This window comes from Corvus kubaryi, unplaced genomic scaffold (assembly GCF_017639235.1).
Source record: "Corvus kubaryi isolate FWS band 111438036 unplaced genomic scaffold, C.kubaryi_AGA036_p1.0 split3-73, whole genome shotgun sequence".
In the NCBI taxonomy this organism is placed as follows: Eukaryota; Metazoa; Chordata; class Aves; order Passeriformes; family Corvidae; genus Corvus; species Corvus kubaryi.
This window is the reverse complement of record NW_024582091.1, coordinates 39,722,301-39,745,568: the sequence shown is the minus strand read 5'-3', so window position 1 is coordinate 39,745,568 and position 23,268 is coordinate 39,722,301. Positions and strand designations below refer to the sequence as shown.

The 23,268-nt window shown below is 36.7% G+C and overlaps 1 protein-coding gene across 3 annotated transcripts in view; it reads right to left on the bottom strand.

Annotated features, from left to right (window-relative positions):
* SCAF8 (SR-related CTD associated factor 8) overlaps positions 1–23,268 on the bottom strand; it is a 155,282-nt gene that overhangs the window by 84,474 nt on the left and 47,540 nt on the right. For 2 of the 3 annotated variants that reach the window (XM_042016674.1, XM_042016673.1), the window contains exons 15-20: positions 23,111–23,267; positions 21,794–21,924; positions 20,658–20,802; positions 20,055–20,135; positions 19,240–19,461; positions 16,851–18,573 (exon numbers count right to left, since the gene is read on the bottom strand). In XM_042016674.1, the coding sequence (XP_041872608.1) occupies positions 16,865–18,573; positions 19,240–19,461; positions 20,055–20,135; positions 20,658–20,802; positions 21,794–21,924; positions 23,111–23,267 (2,445 nt within the window). In that variant the 3' untranslated portion in view covers positions 16,851–16,864. Of the gene's footprint in view, positions 1–16,156; positions 18,574–19,239; positions 19,462–20,054; positions 20,136–20,657; positions 20,803–21,793; positions 21,925–23,110; position 23,268 lie in introns of those variants that run through there. The other variant, XM_042016672.1, reaches the window with a different exon arrangement.

Here is a 23,268-nt window from a genome sequence, read left to right as displayed (position 1 = left end):
ACGCTGGTGTAATTAGCACCATACTCTGACCAACTGTGCTCATCTCAGGGTCTGATCATGTTTCCAACAGACATATTCCAGTGGATTATTTTTATGATTTCTCTTTTTGTCAGTGCTGCTTTTCAACCTCTTCAAATGTGTTTTGATCCTGAAGTCTGTCAAGGATGAAATAAAAAGGTAGAAAAGAAGGCAGGAGAGCTTTAAATTACACACCACATTCAAATAAAGTTTAATTATTGCTTTCAGATGGTCACTATTGAGACCTTAGATACACAAAGCAAATGTGCAATCAATAGCTACCAAAGCAGCATCCACCTCATCTACTTACAAAGGAGACAAAAGGAAAAAACATGCTATCTGCTCTGTAATAGTAGCATAATTTGAACTGTCAGGAACTTGTCATAAGTTTTTTTAAATTGACCTGCCCCCTGACAAGGAATGACATAATACTTTTGAATCTAGCTTTACTAGAAGAGAATCTAACCTATGCGTAAATACTTAATTTTTAAGTTTATTAATTTCTTAAGTTATTTTCCTATCTACCTGTTAATTATGCTTGGGCAGCATATTTTTTTCTTATTACTAACACTAACTGTAGACTCTCTTGAAATGAGTATGGATGGGTACTGCTTGTGAGTCAGAGGTGACTGCTTGGACTCGGCTCTCTGGTCAGTTTGAGGGCTGCCTTCCTCACCCTCTCAGGGAGCTGCTGAGCAGGATGAACATCTGCTCCTGACACCACAGTTGATGGTCCCATGTGCCACAGGAAATTACCAACTGCTTCATTTGACATCCAGGAGGAATTTGGGAAACAGGTGAGGTAGACATCTTGCCAGTCCAGGGACAATTTCTATCATAACTCCACAGTAGTCTCTGAGTTAATGTAAGTTAGTGTGTCTAGCTGTGTCAGCATTGAATATTTAAGAATGTTTTAGAATAATTGTTTTAGGGATACAGAACATGCCTGGAGCAACAATGGGGAACCACAGTGCCCTGATAACCACAAAAACCTGAGTGAAGCAGACCCTTTTCTGTGTCGGTTCCTTTCACACTTTCACAAGAAAGCACAAATTTTCAGAATGACAGTGAAAATCAGGACCAATATATAGAAGACACACACTGCTCCTGCTCTCAAAATTTCACCCCATTTCTTGGCCGTAAAAGGTTTGCCATGTTGGAGGTTGAGAATTGGATACAACGAGTAATTTTGTTGACTAGTTCCAAATGATACTATGATTTCTCCCAAGTCTCTCAGATTTTTATGAGCATCTTAAAAGAAAGCTAGGAGAGCTATAAAATAAAATGAGAAGCAGCAGTTTTTTCAAGGTTTGCTAAGTTGCCCAAAGAACTGTTTCTCAGCAGGATGAGTCTGAGGTTTTGTTTCAAGCAACTCCTTTGGGAGACATCACCTTGCCTTGTTAAAGGCATGCCCACTTGGAGATAAGAAACAGTAGAGTGGGTGGCCTATAACCTAGTAACATGAACATCTGGAAAAAACCTATTTTCTTGATACTTGAAGTATCTTTAGTAAAGCTGACCTTTGGAAACAGATACTATTCACCCAGCAGTGTATCCTCCCCTGGAAGAGCCCAAGAAAGCCTGTACTTTGCTCTGACAGGAATGAGAGCTTTCTGCACCTGCATTTACTTGGCCAGCAAAGAGGTGGACAGACGACTTCCTCGTCCCTTCCCACCCCATTGCCATGGTAACTTTCACACAGAGTCACGGAATATTCAGAGCCAGAAAGGACCCACAAGGATCAATGAGTCCAGGCCATTAAGTAAATGGCCAACAGAGGGATAGAATTCACAGCCTTGGTCTTATCAGCACCATGCTCCAACTGCCTTTTCCCAGGACAGCCCATGAAGGGTGGCAGCTGCTGAGCAGCCACATCCACAGCAGTGGCACAAGGTGCACAGGGTGCCCCTCCAGATGCTGTGGCCTGACACGGGGGCCAGGAAACCTGGCAGGGAACCTGTCCATCATTATGCTGCCACAGTGGCAGCATAAAACATGGAAAATTTTAAATTACCTTTAGAAAGACTGTTTAAATTGAAATTATTTTAATTTTTATTTTCAAGTTGTTTAAATCAGGAAAAAAAGAGAGTATTTTGGTAATTTATTTAATCTAGTTTCCCATTTGTAATTTTTGTTGGTTTTTTGGGTTTTTTTCCCTGTAGCTAGGTTTACTCTTACTAAAATGACCACCTAAACATTCTGATCTGGAACGAAATAGAACCATTATATTTTTTGATGAGAGAATATAGTATATCAATACAAATTTGTTTAGTAATGATATAGTTTAATACATATTCAGATCTTGATTTCTTATAAAGAGAATTCTAGATATTATGTATCTTATTTTCAAAGTGACAATTTTTAGTTACCTTCAATTCTCACCCTTTGAGTCTATATGCAGTCATAATTCGCAAACAATAATTTGAAGACCTAATCCAATCTCCATTTGTTTTGTAGTCACTTATGCAATGAAACTTGTCTTTTGCTTTACATGTGCAACGCGGTTTTCTTTGGTACACCCACAAGTATTCCTTCATCTGCCATGTGAACAGAGTGACTGTACAAAAGCCCATTCATCTCCTTATTGCCCCGACTCTGCTGTGGAGAGCAGCCTTCACGCTCCCATTATGAATGTGGCTGCTGTGTTTCTCCACCCAAGCTGTCTTTGAAGCCATCCCCCTCGCCACCTCTTCAGTTACTATTCACTGAACATTCAAATGAAGCTTCTCTTCCATCTCACCAGGAGCTGGATAGCCTGAGCTAGAAATCTGGAAGCTGGGAGACTTTTCCTTCTCTCTGCTGCAAGAGGAGTGCAGAAGTGGAGCTCTTTACAGGTGAAGGGACCACATGAGATTTACTGACATGCCCTCTGCAAGACAGTGGCCAGTTGATAAAGGAGTAGTAGAATCCAAGATGGACAAGTGACAACATGAGGTTATGAATGACACATGCTACCCCTGGCTCCACACACAGGGAGACTCGTCCAGAGGTTTGTGCTGGACCAACTGCACTACCCTGATAAAGGTAATTCAAGCAGCAATCAAACAGCGTAACTTCTATGGGATCGAATCTGGGTATTGCTACATGGAAACCACTCTTTGACCCATCTTCACACAACTGATTCTAACAAGAGAAAAAGGACTTAGAGAAGTTTCTTTTTTTGCTGATATAAATAAAACTGAAAAAAACCCTTTTTCCTACTGTTTGGGACAAATTAGGATTTCTGTTAAGAGATGCAATGAAAAAATCTACTAGCTTGTTCTCTTTTTAAGCAATAGTTTTAAAAACCAGCTTATTGAACCTGTGTTTGATGAACCTCATGTCCATGTAAAAACTGAAAGGGTATTTATACTGTAAAAGCCCCAAAAGGTAAAAAACCAGATTTGCCTTTACTTCCTTCCTTTAATTCACAGTAAAGAACATAATTTAAACCACACTCTGTATCTGCAGAGAATACTACAACCACATTGTTTTTGAACAGAGTGAAAAGATATTCACTGTAGTACAGGGAGAAAAAAACAGAAATGAAAACTTCAGAGAAGAGCCAGGAAAGATTCTTAATAGAGAGATGAATAAGAAATTAGTCACTCATGAAGAAGGTTATCACATGAACATCTACAGCTTTCTGGGATTTCCTTTCACATTTCAACATTCTAAGGCTAAATCCCTGGCTTCCTCTCAATGTACTGAGTACAAATCAACATGAAAAAACTGAAATATAAAATCCAACTAGTGTACAACAGAGGGTGAAAACTATCCCCAGTGTGCATGTAAACACAGGAATTGTACGGAAAGCAGTGTACTGAGGCAAAAGAGCGAATTATTCTGAGAATTGTATTGAAGATATAAAGCACCTCACCTGTACAGGGCTTAATGCAGCAGCTCTCTGGTTTCCATAGAGCTGCACCACAGAGGGCTTGGAACAAACAGCCACGGCTACACATGTCCTGGGCACCCTCTGCTGGTTTCACAGCAGCAAGTCACCAGGCTTGGGAAACATATTTAATGAAGTGCAAGCAAAATCCAGGGAAGAAAAAGCATCATAACTACAAGCAAGATTTAAAAAAGAGGTATTGAAATTTCTTTCAAAAGTTAAAAGAAATAAATACCTTTTTAGATTTCAAACTACAAAAAGAAAATTTATTATTGGGTAGTGTCCCTTGCTCAAAGGTATTCATTGCAGGTTGCAAATTACTGCTGCTAGGTTTCTACCGAACTTCTTAATAGTTACTTAAGTCTGCTTGCAGTTTTCAAAAATACTTTAAAGCATTTGGTTAGATCTCAGTTTTGTGTTCGTTTTCAAAAGAACAAGTCAAACAGACTAAACATAGAGATTTTAGCAAAGAAACTGGTCAGTGATTTTTTTTTTCCCTTTAAAAAGTAAGTCAAGTATTCTCCTAGCAGCCATCTCAGCTGTTTCTCCTTGTAGCTTCTATCAAACTAAGAATGACACCCTAATCTCATAAACAAAGCATTCAGCATTTCTTGCTTTCAAAATCACTTTTTTTTCCCTCTAACATAACTCTTATAAACATCATGGCTAGCAATAATTACTCCTTAGTTTACAAGACTCCTCCTGACTGTTGACAGGGTTACATGTGACCCTTCATGGTCTGCAAAACTGACAACAAAACCAAGCAAAACTCATGTTTAAAATTACCAAAACCAAAAGCAAAACAAAATACCAAAGTATAATAGTGTTACCCTCAGCAGCAGCCAGCTAGTTAGGTACCAATTCTACATTACAACCAAATGAAAACATATATAAATCCCAGTAAATTCACTTAATATGCCTCACAAATCCTTCAGTTTCACAGTTCTTTAAAACCACAGTACTCTCCCTTTGGACATTGCAGCCACTTTAAAAAACATTTTCAATCAGTACTAAACCACTAAAGAAAAGAATATCAAATCTCAGGTTTGCTGCATCAGTAACAAAATCAGCAAGTGCTTAGAAAATTTTTCAAATCATGCAACATTTGCACCTGTGTGAGAGGAGTTGCTACAGTGTTTAATTTTAATTTTCACAAAAAGAGGTTCTCTCAAAAGAAAAATCCTACAATACTCTGACATTTGACAACTTGCTACTTCCTATGGTTTTGGTTACAAAATTGTTCATTGTTTTAGAATGCAGAATAAAATATTACATCAATAACCACAGGTAAGGTGATTGAGGTTCAAAGATCTCTCCTTTTCTTGCCCACAATTCACTCAGTCCCACTAGAACAGATTTCCCAGTTCCTGTCCTGTCGTTTGGCTGCTCATTTTTGCATCCTCCTCTAAGTCCATTAGGTTGTGATACATTCACATGGAAATAAATGCAGAAAACATATTTTTTGAGAGAAGAAAGTTAATAAAGTACTAATGTACTTTTTCAAAGAGCACACTGTACACAGAATCAATGTACAGGTACACAGGATACAAAGAATAAAGATAAAATATTAATGATTTAAAAAAATATCAAATTTCTTATTCTGCAGTTTATACAGACAGAAAATACGTGTTCATTTACAGAAATACCATGATCCAAGAAATATTTGTTAAATTTTTCACCAATAAAACCAATAAAATTAATGGCACTCTGATGCACAGCATACCATCCTCACCATATTCATGAGCAGGGGATATGAACTCCTCCCACCATTTTTGCATTCATCAAGCTCTCTTTTATGAAGGAGAGAATGAAATAGTGGAAAAGCCATAGTGTTGTTTTCAAAGAAACGACAGAAAAAGGCACATGTGAAAGGGAGCGTTTGCTACATGTCACAGATGAGACCAAGCAATTCCTGTACTGCACAGGTGCCAGTGGAGTTTAGGGCTTTGCTTGGTATTTCAAGTGTTCAGAACAAACATGTCAGAAGTGGCCATCCTTCACAAAAGGCACAACCACCTGCTGACCTTGCAATTCATGTCAGCTCCCTGAGCACCAGTACAGATGATAATTAACAAGGTGATCACCTCATCCAGCTGCTATTCTCGTCTTCCTAAATCCAGAGATTTGCTGCAAAGAAGTGCTCAAAAACTGGATAAAGTGTCCTGGAAAGGCAGGCTTATTCTTTTTGCATGCTCCTCCCACTGCACACAACCTGAGAAGGTGCTCTTTGCAGAAAGTGCCAGTATGTTTTGGGGACACTGGACTTTCTTAAGAAGGTGACAAAGTAGACCACAGTGGCAGCCTAGACACCACCGCTCTATGTAGGCAGGAAAAGTATAGAGGAATAGTAAGAGTACATAGAAACTGTTCCTTCAAAACCCATCAAAACTTCACTTTCAGACTGGAAACCATGATATAATAACCAGCTTTGAAACACTCACTGCGAAGAGCTTTTGCCAAAGGAAAGAAATCAGGGTGAAAATAAAAATTGGGGAAGTATTTAATCACTCCAGTAGAGGTTTGTGCCTAAAGAAAACACACTAAATTTCCTATTTCAATGTCTTTAGAAATGGATAACAGTGACACCTGAAGGATTCAAAAGAGCACCGCAGGAGACCCAAGAACATCCTTGTTAGGAACAGTGATGACAATGAGATGTAGCACGTTTGTGCTGGCTGTTTCCTAGCATGGTCAAGACTACATGAGGAATGGGAAAACAAATGCAGATATAAGGTGAATTTGAGGTATCAACCTACTGATAGTATTTTGGAAAGTCAGAACCATGAAAAGGCTCAGGATTAACTTTTGGCCTTTTCCCAGCAAGTGAGACCTTGAAGTAGGAACCACCTGCCTATAGTATCTTCAGATACAATTCTGTTCCAGAACAACCCAAAAAAGCACCCACAGTGGTTTTACCATCTTTCGTCTTTCTTGCTTGTAACTGGGTTCCCTCCAAGTAGAGCACCTGGTTCACAAATCTGATTTGGCAGTAACTATACTGAAAAACATACCAACTTCAAATACTTCTCCTACTTATAAATATTAACCATGTGACAAAGTTCAGTATAAAAAGACTATTTTGCAGCCTGCTGTAGTAATATCACTATTGTGGCTCAGGTAGAAAAGACAATCTTGAGCCCTGGATGAGCCTTGTGTCTATACGGCTCAATACTATCCCACTCTCAAGGTGCCTGCCTGTGCACCTGGCAAGACACAGCAGTTTGCCTGGATGTATTTGCACTCCCTGTGCTACCTCCCACCCTGAGATGAAAGGTTGTGGTCAGTGTTTTTCCCAGCCAAGTGTCAGGGTACTTAAGGTTTTGCCCGTCACAGTTCACCAGCACATCATTTTCTATAGTATAAGACTGGGAACCTTGTATTCTCTCATAACAAAATCAACCACGAACAAGACTGAACCTTTCTTAAATATGCAACAACATTTTGTTTTGCTTTACTTTAAAAAAAATTAGACACCAAATAGTGGAAAAAAAACCTGGTGTAACCAACCAAATGTTTCAGAGCAAGCTAAATTTAGAACCCCAACTTAATATTTAGATTTTTAAATACTCAACTGATTTTCAGAAATGATGTGCACTTAAATCTGTATGTGAACACCCCCATATCTAACTCTGACTCCTTTGACACAGCAAAGGTGGAAGACAAAACAAGTACGTGTCAGCTGCGGGAACACCTTAAGTGTGATATGTACAGCAAAAGAAGAGTGAATACTGAAGTCTGTGTTTCCCTTCATAGTGTAACCTGTAAATTCTCTAGCTAAGCTTTCCATAAGCTTCTGTAAAATAGCTATATAAACATACACTGATAGTTCCACAATAATAAATTTTAATGTATTGCGTGTTTTGGGCTATGTCGCTCAAGTCAACGCTAGACTGTTACTGTAAAACAGGATGTGCCATTTCAAAGCTGCATTCTAAGACACTTAATAGGTCCCAGTTTTGGAAAAAAAAAAAAAAAAAAAAGTGAGACAAAAGAACAATGATGAAATTTCTTGAGAAGGGCCACTAAGAAAATGTAATTTTCAAACAGCTGTTTTTTTAAAAAACACCAATCAGATGGTAAAACAGACCATGAATTAAAACCTTTCCAGTTCTTTGCAGACTTTATTCCTAAAAATGCTAGAAATATTTTAAAAATTGCTTTAGAGATCCTTAGAACAAATTAATTCTTCAAGTTGGGAAAAGTGAAATTCTTCATGGCTTTCAGACAATTTGTTGGTTGGTTAAATTTCTTCACTCAGAATAAGAAAAATTAGAGTATTTGGTGACAAGGTTAAGAATGGAGAAGGAAAAATCAAGACTTTGGTATTCACTACTATGTACAAGTTGCATGAGCTTCTGAGGCTGCCCTAGCTTGTGCACAACTTTTCCAGTTGCATATTAGAGACAGGATAATCTGCCAGGATGTGTGAAAAATGCCATTTTAGTTACATTCTTGAACATGCTAGAACCAGACTATCATGACAAATATATGTAATTTTGAAAAAAATTTTATTTCTCTCTCTTTTTTTTTTACATGTCATTCATTACTTCTATTCTGGTTAATACAGAAATATAAGAACTTTTCATGGAGAAGGAAATTTATTGAGGAGAGTTAGGCAGCACATTCTAAAATGAAATCAGAAAACTTTATTAACCTAGTGCATTCATTTTTTTAAAATCCTTTGAAGAAAAAAAATGCTATTTAAATAAAACATAAGCTTTCAAAAAAGGAGTATGCAGATGAAGAAAAGAAAGTTAGAGGACATCATGGATTTTGAACAAAGAACAGTGACCATGTATCAAAGGGCTGCTCTACATGCTACAGTGAAAAGATCTACTTAGAAAGTACAATTGTTTTGGGAGAGCCAGAAGGTAAGACCAACGCATTTAAGTAGCTTTAATTTGCTCGCTTTCTTTCACTCTATGAATTACCTAGCACACGACTAGACAAGTATAGTGCTTGCAATTTTTTCAGACATTTCATACAATCTATTTCATCATACTCTTACAATACCAGTAAAATCTTTGTAAGGGCTGCCTGCTCATAAATACTTGCATAGGGAAGAGAATTTGAAAAGAAAAAAAGTTATACCCAAGAAGGCTTTGGGCTAAAAGCAGTAGAAAAATCAAGGAAAATAGAACCATATAATCTTCTATCACCTGCTCTTCTAAAGAAGAAACTGAGATATCCAAGACAAGAGTTTGAAATCCTGGACCTAATGAAACAGTCACGTCCCATGGGTAAACAAGTGAGGCTGTGATACTGGTTTAGACTAAAGCAGCATTATTTTAAATTCTCTAGCAATAACATGAAAGAATGTAATAACTTTAATCAAGAAAATGGTACTTTCTGCAGATAGCAGAAAGCAAGTGATACTGCAGCCAGCACTTGTCAAACTGGGATACTATTGTGACATCCACTCTTTTAGCTACCGAGATACTTAAAAGTAATCAGTCATTATCTCTGTACTAAGTAGACATTCCTCAATAGTGATGTTTGAGATTGGTGATTCACACGATTGGGTAATCTCCCCTTTCGCTTCTGCAATGGTTTTGCCCCAAACAGCATCACTCCCAGCTTCTCACTAGCATCTGTATTATAGTGATGCAATACATTGAATGCACTACTTATTGAACAAGTTACACAGGCACTAATCAGAACATCCTCTAATCAGCATTCAGAGTGGAACCCCAAACAAGGGCAGTATTTGGACTGGGAGATAACAAACAAGGAACAAAATAATTTTGGATTTTACACTAACACCTCAGTTTAGCACATTCCCTGCAAGTGAGACAGCTCTTCATCATGGTTTTGGCTGGGTTCTAAAGTATTTACTACTTAAAGAAACCCAAACAGGTATATTAACATCTGTGTCAAGTTGTACCTCCAAGAACCTTGTAAGCTTACAAATATTTACACCTACCTGAGTTTTGTGGGGTTTATTTCTGTTGTTTGGACAGGGTGAGGGGGTATTCATTTTTAATTGAGGTATGAGCAATACTAAGAAAAATGCTCAGGAGTACTTAAAATCTTTGGATGCTTGCTTGCTTGTTAATTAGTAAATATTTAATCAGAATGCATGCATTAAGTTCTATTGAATCTAAAAAAAGAGAAGGGGTTATTCATGCTCTCTAACTGTATTTTTTCCTCATTTCAAATTAGGCTAACAAGCTATTGCAGCTGAAAAAAACATTATCTATCCACTGGTTTACATATAGATCCAGTCTGTACAGTATTTTTGGTGTCTGCTAGAATATGCTATTTCATGCCACTTTCCCATTTTCCACAGTGCTCCTGATCATGAAATGGTTATTGCAGGAACAAAGCATGTATGAAGTGTACACACAGAAACTACAGGCAGTATGCACACAAAACTTAAGAACTGCACTTCAATATTTTGTAGAAATAACATTTATCCTAATCACTTCAAAGTTTTACATTCTAACAAAAATAATGGGTGCCTCACTCATTTTATCAATTCATAGAAATTCAACCCTCCAAGTTCATAGTTTTAATATGGTGTTTCTAAATCAACATGGAATTTGAGAGATGCCATTGTTTTGCTTTTAATAAATAGCAAGGTTCCAAAACAATCAGCAATCATTTAAATTTGTTTTCAGTATTTTACTTTTAATCACAGACAGCTTTACCACTAGGGTCCTCAACAGTTAATTACCTACATTGATAGTCATATTGTACAAAAAATACGTGGGATTCAAGATAAAGTCTTAGGGTTGTCCTAGATTTAAACATCTCAGTGATGTAACAGAATGACGTAATTCAAAGAGATTTCTAACTTCCTGTAAGTGAAATTCTGTGACAGAACTGCCTGACAAAATAATGTAATACAAGCATGTGAAAAAGAAATGAAAAGGAACAGGACAAACTACTACAACCTTCAGTAAACATTTTTATAATTAAGTGTACACTTAGTATTTATGTATTTACACTACTGAAATTACAAAGATTTTCTGGAAGAAAATCACAGAACCCAAAATTACATTTCAAATTCTACAGACAAAAATTTATTGATTTTCTCTATATTTTTGTCTGAAGTTTGAAATGGGTGGTCCTTTTCAAAAGGAAGAACAAGGCACACTTAAAAACTGCATTACACTGCATTGCTGAATGAGATCTGATCACCTCAGAAACAGCATAAATACAAAGTATTTTTTCCCTTGATCAACTGAAGTGGCAGTGACAGAGCTTCCTTTGACTAGATGAAGGTGAATAGATTTTTAGAAAGGACTTTATACAGTGAGATTATTTCTACTTAATTCCTGGTGTTACCAAGAAAAACTACATTACTTACAATACAATCTCTATTTAGTGTGGAAGTGACATTCAGATCCAAAGTCCCTGCAACCATGGCTTAGGCGAATCCTACCAACCCTACATCTGAGTTAACAATTCTGTATCCATTTAACACTCTTCACCTATTCACCTAGTAAGGATTTCATGCACTGGCTTGCACACAATTACAATGTTCTAGTGTATGAATCAATATGGCTGTGAAGTTACCTGTGAAGTGTTTGAGAAACACATCAAGTCATCTGCCTTAAAGAATCTGCTTTCTGCATTTCAACAGAAACCTTGACACATGCTAATGGGAACACATATCCATTATGACACAGATGTGCATAGAGAAAATCATTCAAGAGGAATTTTGCAGCATTAAAACATTAAATCAGGGAGGAAAAAAATCTTCAACTAGCCTATTTACAAGTTAAAATGCTCTCTGACCATATTAGTTTTTTGCAAAGCACAAAAATAGTCCCTCGTCTAAGGGCTTTAGTATGATTTCATTAGATAAGAAAATTTAAAATTAGCATTAATGACTTAACTTTATAAGAAAAATGAGAGAGTACAGAATAAGATTAGTAAAGCAGTGACACAACTATTATCACTGTTACTATGCAAGTGCTGAAGTGTGCATCTTAAATTCTTTGAGAGAGAAAACACATTCATCTGCAACTGTACAATATATCTTAACAACCTCTTGATTTTTAAGAGTGCTTAGACTGCTAGAACTGCCTCCTCTCTAATCTTTGGTAGCAGAGCATCTAAAAGATACCAAGAGTAGGATATCCCATGAGACAACCCTTTTTCATCAAGTTTGTTCAAGATAGGAATAAAAGAATAATGGCAAATACAATTTTACAGCTTGCCAACTTCAATGAAAACCCTATTAACAGACTCTCATCACTGACAAGAATCACTTTTCAGATCCTATATGGAAGTTATTATTCAGAGAGATGTCATGAATTTTCTTTTTAGTAGGTCTACTTGACTTTTCTTGACTATGAAATATCATGTACGTATACTAATTGAATTATGTTTATGGTGCACCCAAAGAACTCGTACCAAATAAGTGGAGTGAACATCATCTTTATGACAACCCTACAAGGAAAAACATAAGACTAGTAACAATTAAGGAAAGATGCTTTTGCCATTCTTGTTCAAATAAGCAGCTTCAAATCAAAAAACTTTCTGCCTTTATGCCTTTTAAAACAATCTCTCATCTATACCAGTAAATGGCTTCACACTGCATGCCTACTTGTGGAAGCTCAATACTTGAAAGGAAAATGTGGTTACTGCAAAATTCAAAAGAATCAGCAGTATACATCACAACAGGGAAAGAAAGATCCTTTAATAACCTGAAACAACAATAACAAAAAAGGGCAAGAAAGATTCTTTAATAACATGAATTAGTAACAAAAATTTGTCCCAGTTACTCTTGATGACTCCTGATATTCTTAATAGGCTTCAAAATTATAAAGCTGGAGTATGACTTTTTACAAGAGCATGTAGTGATAGAAGAAGGGGCAATGGCTTTAAACTGATGTGCAGCAGACTTAGATTAGATAGAAATTCTTTACTGTGAGGGTGGTGAGGCACTGGACCAGGTTGCCCAGAGAAGTTATGGATGCCCCATCCCTGGAAGTATTCAAGGCCAGGCTGGATGTGGTTTTGAACAACTTGGTCTAGTGGAACATGCTGGCATGGGCGTTGGAACTGATCTTTAAGGTCCCTTTCAACCCAAACCACTTGATGATTCTGACTGTTCAGCTCTCATTATCAAGCACCAAAACCTCACCCTTATATTATTTTTAAGGACATTACTGAAGAGACAGAGAATGAAATTTAGGATCCATTTCTATCAGTTTAAAAGCAAATTACCCAGTGAGGTAGGGGAAAAAGTCAAGAGTACTTTCAGTTTGACCAGCAGAAAATACCCTTGCACATGGTCAAAACTGCTCCAACTGTATATTCAGAGACTTCTGCAATCAACTGGCTTATCTTATAAATACCTTCTACACATAAGTTCATTTTATAATTTTCCAACTGTGCTTAAATAATGCCTGTGCATGCCACACTACAGGCTTGATTACAGTACTCCCATCTTGACTTACTCAGGCTAAAAGTTCCTTAACTTCAAAAAGTCATTTAAATCACTGAAGTGGGTCTAAGTATGGTACAGAGCTCTGCGGAAGCAAAGGAATCTAACAGAATATATTCCCGAGTCTGTAATGAAAGGAAGTACCACATATATAAAGAAAGCGTACCAGTATTTCACAGAAAAAGGCTTCAGCAAAGAAATCATGTCCTTACAGCAAACGAAGGCTACATTTCCTCTTTATGGATGGAGAGTTCTACTCAAGTGCACTAGTGAAAGAACCACAGCCTGTTTAAAAAGGTAAATACATCTAACAACGTAGTGATGCATAAAGTTTTCAAGTAAATGTATGTGCCTAAATACGTTGTGTTGCTTGCAAAGCTACCTGAAATATTTTTCAATATATCTGTTACTTATGTGAATCATACATCAGCTTCTTCAGTTGCTAGAACCCACCACCTTTCATCACTACAGCAAGCTTTAAACAGGCATAAGCCACAACTGCTACCCCAATGCCTGTGCCCCATCTTCTTTCTGTCCCAATTTCACTCTCTCCTTTGCAAAAGCAGAAATTAAAAGTCATTTCCATGAATCACATCAAAGAATTGGTCTGGGTGTCAGGACAGTTCTTTTGAGTGCACACATTGGGTTATGATGGCATAATCTACAATAAAAAAGGAAAGTCTTCACTCCAGCTCTGAAACATTTAAAACTTCCTACTGGCAAGAAAAAGAAACCAGACTGTTTTGCTAATATAAAGTCCCTTCAAATTTCTAAATATGGCTATTTTTGGTAATACATGTCTGCATGCTACATTAATTAAATAAGAAATAGAATAGTTCTAGCTGTAAACATGATGCAACTGAAGACTGTACAACAAACTTTTATTCTACAAAAAGACAGTGTTTAGAAATTGATGGTGTAACACATATGTACAGTAGCCAATTTATTCATGTTTGAAAGATATTAACAAAGATCATAGATTCATTAAATACATTGTTCTATAACACTACCAACCAAATTGTTTAAGCAACTCTCACCTGGTAATTTACCTAAATCTTCATACTATGAGCAACTTGGCACACTGCCAGTCCCAGTTTAGAAGAACAACAAATTAACTTCTAGTTTCCAGGAGGCTTTAAACAAAGTGCTTAAAAAGTAAAGCTACTGCCAATATGTGTTTGATTTTAAGTATTTATTTCTGTGGTCTATGACTGAAGCCCTTTCAAACTGAACATATTAAAATGAAATAAAACCCCTTAAGTTCATAAAATATCCTTAGAGCTATTTTGTGCTTTTGGACTCTCACACAATCAAATCTGCCTGACCAGAACACTACAAGTAGGTGATGCAGCAGCATCGGTCAAGTTCTTCGAGCCAGAGACTGCCCATGACAATACATTTACCTTAAACATTGTTCATCTCAACTCCCAAGACACGTTCTGGTAATAAACACATCAGCAAGGTCCATTACAAAGCAGTAGTTATTCAATGCATACCTAATGACTACTACTTGCACAATAGATAGTAATTCATTCAAGTCTGCTCTGCCCAAGGGCTACCTTCATTAAGCTGTTTACTACTCAGAATAAAAGTCCCTGGAACTGAAAAATTGAACCATGACACAGCATGAAAAAATACCCCACCTTCCAGAGGAAGAGGACAACACACACATGTAACTTGCTTCTAGGTTCAAAGGCATGCTAATGCTTTACACTCATGTGATGTTTTCATACTTTCACCCCTTTGAGGGAAGCAGAAGGGGAAATAAAACTTGCATGTTAATGCTTTAATGTTAAAGATCAAAATTCTAATCTGAGCTAAAAGTATTTCTTTTACCAAAGGGGCATTCATGTAACAGAATCTACCCTTATTACTTATTATGCAAGAGAAAAACAACTTTCTTAAAACTAAGTGAAAGGATGCTTTCAGACACAGAATTTTAACAAAACTTATTTTGAAAGAAGTTGGTGAAATGCACTTGAATGGAACAAACTGAAAATCTGACATCATCCTACAGCTTAATATTTCACCAATTGAAAGGATACACAAGCAGCAAAGTAGGTGAAACAGGAGAGAATAGCACTACTAATTTACCTAAGCAGCCAATTCATCTCAACAATTTAAAAAGAAGCTCAACTTCAATGTTATTCCATCAAAGCACAACCCCCCAACTCTTATTCTGTTAAAAACATGTAGGGCTTTTAGACCAACAACAGCTTTTTACTTTTCATGCAACATTTCTGAACTTTGAGTCATTAAAATCAATTAACCACAAAGTACTCAAACACTAACACTATCCAGAACACCAAATATATTACAAAATAAGAAAATGCAAATATTCGCTTAAGTTTTGGTTTCATGCATATCTGCATTTTAAAAAGTAAGCTAGAATCCTACTGCATATTCTTACAGTATATATGTTCCACCTTCTAGAAGTAGTAAGAACATTGTAACAATGAGCATGAGCAGATAAATACAAACTTGACAGTACTGCAGTGAAGTAAGTTTTATCTTACTACCTAAAGAAGGTGAAAAGCAAATTTTCACAACCTAGTTTCATTTCAATTTTATTGAATTGCCTACAACATTCTGTGAGTGCTTGCACATACACAGGCACGCACAGAAAAAAGTGGTATCTACAAACAGTTTACACAGATATTTACATACATGTTATTTACATAAACTAATAGGACTGCATGATCTTTGATGTAAAAACCGTATGCTTCTTGCACATGTAACTGTTGCACTGGTTTTACAAAAGTAATATAAACCTTTTGCAACAACTGGCTAAGCACATATCATAGCTGATTCCAAGTTTTTAGAGCTTGCAGGTTTTTTAAAAAAATACAATACCTAAAACACTGTTATCAAACAAATATGCTTTATTGGCATCTAAAAACAAAATGCACCCAACATTAAAATGTACTTTTTCATTTTTTAAACCCACTGCAGTACGAGGAACAAATCACAAACACTTACTTTAGAGAAAACAGAGACTATAGTGTAGATTTTACAAAACCACTTTTAATCTCTGTGTTATGCTCCTTAAGTAACATGGGCCATTTTTTTTTCTGCCAAATTGTAGGAACATAAAATATCACAGCTTTATCTATACTTTAAAATTCTGCAGCAGCCTAAAAACACGGACAAGATACACCAGCACCTGTTTTCAAGTATAACAATTTCGATAGCCAAACTAAGGGTAGTATCTAAAAATTCCATTTTCTTCCATAGGAAGTCTTTGTTTGACAAGCTGTTAATTTATCATTGTGAAATTAAAAGCAACTGGAGGCAAGTTTATGCTTTACCAAAGAAATAAAATAAAATTTTAAAAAAGGAAAAAAAAACCAAAAAAAACCAAAAGCAAAAAAAAGTTTACCTACCATGTTCAAATTAAGAACAGTGTTCTATACAAGTCAGTTGTACAGTTATTTAAGTGAAAGATGAACATGAACATCAGATTAACTTAATTCTGGCAGACAAAAGAGAACTGCTACGGTCCAGTCAGCCATTTATCTATTACAGAGAGATGACAACTTTACAAAAGGTATCTTTTACCTACTGAGTGATGATTATGTCCCCTCAGTTTCTGTGCTTTCTACCACTGGTTCACTCTCTATATCAGCTTCTGTGTCACTCTTCTCTTTGTTTATCTCGACGGAAGATGACAGTTTTTCATAAAGTTCTGGATCATCCTGCACCTGTGCAGTTGGTGGCTGACTTTCTGTCTCTGTATTTTCACCATTTACCTGAGGCATATCATCAGCTTTGCGTTGAGAAGTGGCCCCATCAAAATATTCAAACACCCGTGGATGTGGAGGCGGGATCCAGTTGTTTGACATTCTGTCTCTTCCAAACCTGTTCCCATTAATTTCTCTGCAAAAATTAAAATCTCTGTCATCCCTATCCCTCTGTCTTTCCCAGGGTCTTCTGCGGTCATCAAAATCTCTGTGAGCATCTTGTTCAAATCCTCTATTCCAACTGGGACCACTTCTACTATCAAACCTATAGTTCACATGCCGAAACCTCTCTCTGTCTTCATGGAAGCCTTTAGGGCCACCATAAATAGGGAAGGCATGGTGCTCTCTTTCATCATAATCTCCTCTCTGTCCCCAGTGCTTGTCTGAATTGAAACCAAAATGCTCTCTTCGGCCAAGGTTATCTATACCTGGTCTTCCAAAATTTTCTCTCATGTCTATATGTGGTCTTGCAAAGTGCTCTCTTCCGTCTACTGGAGGCCTTCCTATACCCTCTCTTGGATCAACTGGTGGTCGTCCAACAGAATCTCTGACATCCACCGGAGATGGTCTGTTAAGATTATCTCGGTTTTCCACTGGAGGAAAGCGATAATCTCTGTCTCCCTCCTGTTGAATGTTATCACCTCCAAGTGGTAGTAGTCTTTTCTCTGGATTAGAAGAAATGTTATCGATATTTTGTCTTCCTGGTGTTCCAAAAGGTCTTTCTGTTTGATTAAAAATATCTCCTGGAGGAAAAGGACCTCGAGGTGGTGGTGGGTGAAGAGATGGATCAAGGATTGCGGGAGGAGGAATACTACGCTGTGGTGGCATTCCTGGCTGCATTAATGGAAACCTTGGTCCAGGCGAATGGGGCATTAGGCCTGGACGGATATCTATAAGAGGCATTCCTGGCATTCTTTGATTACTGATATTTAAATGAGGCATGTTTGGAACTGCAGCTGGATGCTGCATTGCCAGAAGTCCAGAATTACTTGAAATATTTGGTGGTGGCACTCCCATAAGTCCAGAACTAGTTGAAACATTGGGTGGTGGCATTATGAGAAGCCCAGAGTTGCTTGAAACATTTGGTGGCTGAACTCCTGCCAGAACTCCTGAGCTGCTGGACACACTGGGTGGCTGCATTCCTGTCAGAAGGCCAGGGCTGCTTGAGACACTGGGTGGATGCACTCCAGCCAGAAGCCCTGAGCTACTTGAGACATTTGGTGGTGGCACTCCAGCCACAAGTCCAGAGCTACTTGAGGCATTAGATGGCTGAATCCCGCCAGCAAGAGAAGAGCTACTGGAAACAGCAGGTAGCTGCATTCCTCCTGCAAGACCAGAATTGCTGGAAACAGTTGGTGGTTGCACTCCTCCTCCAAGACCAGAGTTGCTTGAAACACTGGGTGGCTGTACTCCCCCTGCAAGTCCAGAGCTACTTGAGACAGTGGGTGGTGGCCCTTCTCCAGAAAGCCCAGAATTGCTTGAGACACTGGGTGGCTGCACTCCTCCAACAAGTCCAGAGCTACTTGAGACATCACTTTGCACTAAAATGCAGCAACAAGAAGAACAGTTAACAGAAAATACCAGTGTAACACACAGCATTCAAAACAAAATGCAGTTTAATCCATGTTCAGGTAATGCATGCAGTGAGGATACTGCTGACAAGGTCTGTTCTAGTTTCTATAATGAATATATATTACTTCAAACACATCGATGATATGTTTGAAGTAATATATGTAATATATACATTATGCCACAGAAATGAATGTCTCTACATAGTAAAGACTGTACAGCAGCTTAAAAGTGACAAACCCCATTGCCATCACCCAATTTATGCCACGAAACTATTAAAATCTTTGATCAAATTCTATAGATGTTACACAATCCTACTCTCTCCTGCTTCTTTCCATTGCTACTCGTGTAATAAAAATGCACTTTTAAGAAGTTTTCTAATGGGTTCCCAGACTCAGCTTTACTTCTTGAGACTGTGAGAAAAACACATTTGAGCATAAGCTGCTAGAAGTCAATGATCAGATGATGACAAAGACAGTTCTCATCACTTCCCCAAATTAAATACAGAATGATACCCTACCCAGGCCAAAACTTCCTATTCTGTTGTTACTAGTGCAATGGACTATGATTTGCAAAAATCTCTCAGGGTGTGATGCTTCCTATACACGATCATATCAGACAATAAAGACATTTCTTACCAGATCTATTGTTTTCACTAGAAGAAATCTGAAGGTCTGTAAGATGTGATCCTTTGTCATCTGATTCTGGTTTGTTGATTGGCAGGGGATTAAAAACACTTCCAGCAGATAATGTTGGAGTAGCTAGATTGCTAGTAACTGTGCCAACTGGTAGAACAAGGCTAGTAAAAGGAACATCCTTCATTGTCTCTTGTGCAATTGGTAATGGAGGCTGTACCAAAGCTGTAAAGAAATAACAGAAGTGTATCACAGTAATCATATACTGAAGCCTTCAAATTTAGTTTGGTAGAAGTCAGGCAGGTAAATCAAAAGAAGTGAAATTAATTACCCTAACTGGTACATTTTTGGATAATAAATTTCTTATCCTCAATCAGCAATGTAATATTTAGGGGTTTTTTTTCTAGAGATCATGAGCTGCAGGCAAACCTAAGCAATCTAACATATCTTTAAATGTTAAATGAATACAGTTAGAATGCTAAACTAAAATAAATTATTACATATTATCAGTGACTAAGACCAAATAACTCCAGTAACAGCTACATGTGTTAAAGAGGTCCAAATATTGAAGTATGCATACAAATAATTAACAATTTGTCCTAACCTTTTTCAGTAACTCCATGTTAGGTATAATTTTTCACTCTAGAAGCTCTGTAAGTCTTTTTCTCAATGCCTGCTTAAACCAGCTGAGCAACAACTTCTGTGTTTCTGTTTTCCATTACACAGGATTAACTTGCTTTTGATTAAGTAACAAGGAGTATACAAACAAATTAAACTTTTCATCACACACAAACAATTGTTAGAGGAATCAAACTTACGTGTTGGAACAACTGGTGGGACAACAGGTGGTGGGACAACAGGTGGCGGGACAACAGGTGGAACTGGGGGAGGCATATAACCTGTACGGAAAAAAATGACAAATAATTACATGAAGAGCAAACAAACTTTTGCAGTAAAAGACTGCCTGCATTATTTATCCCAAAAAGCTGCACCACTGAATACTAGCAAACAACAAATTAATAGGAAGAGGCAACAGTGGTTGTTGTGTTCAAAAACAACCTCATCTTCATTAGAGATGATTGCAGGCGCATCCTTAAGTGATTTCTGCCAATAGTATCCAAAGAAGAAAAGCAAAAGTTTCAAACTTTTCAAAATCAAGGAGATTGATTTTAAACATTTTTAAAGTTTAATTTTTAGCAAAGGTAAAAAGCTGTGATTTCTATTCTCATTGTATTCCTATTTACATTGGTAAAAATTACACCAAGTTAGAGATAAGTAATTTTAATCTAGTTTGAAATTTAAGACTCAAAGGTCAACTTGCTCAGACAGTAACCAGTAGCTGACAGAAAACTCAGATGTACACAGATGTATATGAACTACCTATGCTCATTACACACTGCATTTCGTTTTTAATGACTTACCTGGAGGTGGCTGTGAAGGGTTGAAACTTGCTCTCAGGAAGGGTGGAGGAGGAATTGGGCTATAACCAGGAGGAGGGACAGACATTGTGACAGGAAATGCAGGTGGAACCAAGCTAACAGCAGGCACAGCTGGAGCTACTGGAATCTTTTTTCATGGAAAAAAGAACAAGCAGCTTCAATACTTAACAGTATTCAAGGACATTAAAAAGGATAAACTGATTTAACTGCAATTCACATTAAGCACTAAATGTACCAAAAGGCTTTGTATATATTTCAAACACTCTGAAGAATTAGATTGCATTCTGAAATGGTACACCACAGGCAAACAAGGACACTGGAAGAATCCTATGTTATCTTTATTCTCAGATAGCCAAAAAGACAGTTTAACACTTTATCTCTTCAAGAGTAAAAATTTACCTATCGCAGAGGGGTGAATGCAGAAATGCAAAGAGAGAAAAGGAAGAAAAATGTAGACGGCGTAGCAATTTGAGAGCACTTTGAAAACAGTGATTCTAGTTTCACTAGAAAAACTTATGTATTAAAGAACAGTACTGAAATATTAAGTTTAGTGTGTGTAATTACAAGGCTAATAATCATGATGAAATCCTGAAAATTACTTAATATTTCTCAAACTTCTGTTTGAGCTATGCATTTTGTTACAGTGCATCATACTTACAATGATGTAATTAGAAGCAGTATAAATGCACTATATACATGTATATTTAAATATATACTGATCACAGTGTACATTTGGAGACAGTTGAAATAAGACTGAAGACAGTATTCGTGAGGAGGAAAAAGCTCAAAATTCAATCCAAGTAAATGCAATTATATTAACATTCAGACAATTTTATGTCAGTTCAAGAACTGGAAATGTCTATACACGTTTGGAAAGATAAAACACTAATAATATAAATACAAAAACTTTTATATTAAGCAACTGCATGAAATTAAACATTATGATCAACCATGGCAAACGATTCTATTCAAAATATTTCAGAGATGAACACTGATGGATGCAGGACTTAAATAAAAAATATTTTATCCCTTAAACTCAGCAATAAAGTTTACCTGTATTGAATAAAAAGTCTGCCCACTGGCTCTGTGGGGCTTTTGCAAACTCAGACAATACCAACCTGCAGCATAGTGACTGGTTGTGTGTAAGCTTCTGTCTGTGTTGTAATAACGGTACTCTTATCAACTGCAGCACTCTGCGTCGTTTGAGTATTTTCTTTAGCAGCTTCTGAGCTTCTGGCTGTTTCCCACTCTTTAAAAATGATGTATTTCATTATAGAAAGATAATTAATGTGTTATTTTTATTTAAATATTAAAAAACCCTCTTCCTTCTTAAACAATAAATTTGAATCTAGCATCTACATAGATTTATTACAAATAGCCCTCAAACTTATTATGAAAAGAGCAGAGTGTAATTATTTATTATTACATATTTTAAAGAACATAAAATATCTTTATCTACCTGCAATGCTGTTTAATTATGCCTGTATGCAAACTGTTTTTTCAAAACATGCCAAATTTTTTCACCAGTCATTCTGTTAACAATTTGCAATATAGAGTACGCTCCTGTTTTCTAAAAACTGCTGTAGCCAATATGTGTTATCACCTGGCAACTGTACAATGAGAAAGAATCCTCATGTAAATAAACCTCACCACAATCTCCATTTCTTCCATCTGCCCTCTCTTCAAAAAGTTTTGTACTTTAACTGTAACATAGTGCCTGTATTTCAGTAATGCTACGTTTTAATTTTTGTCATTTATACTCATTTTCTCTTATATCAAGACTGTATTTTCACCTGAAGAACACTGTCACTACTGTAAAAGTCTTAATCTACTGTTTCTTTCGGTATAGTCCAGTCATTTGGTGTTAGATCTGTTTCAAGGAAATACAGTACAAGTAAATCTTTCATAAACCTAACAAGCTGTTCAATTGGATTTCAGAAATAGGTCTGATTGTTTTAGTACACAAAACAACCAGTACTTGTTTTTCTGTCACTCTGACTTTATAGAAAAAATACCATAAGGTTTTGCTAAGGTGTGCCTATCTGGACAAGTTCTAATTTCAACTTAAGTCTTATACCTGAATATAACACTTTCCTAATCACAAGCAGATAACAATTTCTACACAAATTAATATTTCACACACCAGTGCACAAAAAGTTCATAACTCTTAAAATATGCCAACCTTTATTAACTGGCCTAAACTAATTACCCTCTGTCACCAGTTCCTCATTGTCAAGACAATCAACAAGTTACTAATCTAAAAATACAGTCTAGATTTCATTATTACAGTGCCATTTATATTATAAACAAAGAGCTAGAAAAATTTATGTAAATGAAAAAAAGAGTATGTATTTCCTAAATAATAAATTTTCTAAGAATTTGCAATTACCAAAACAAACACATTGTCTAACTATCAGAATTGTTAATGCCTGTACCTGTATTTACTGTTTCCTGGTCAATCATGCCACCTTCAGCAAAGCCCTCCAAATCATCCAATTTCACTTTCTCCCATGGAATATAGGAAACTCCCAGATCCACATCCCAGAATTGCTTGTATTCTGTTTTCACACCTTTATTCAAAGCCCAAGCAATC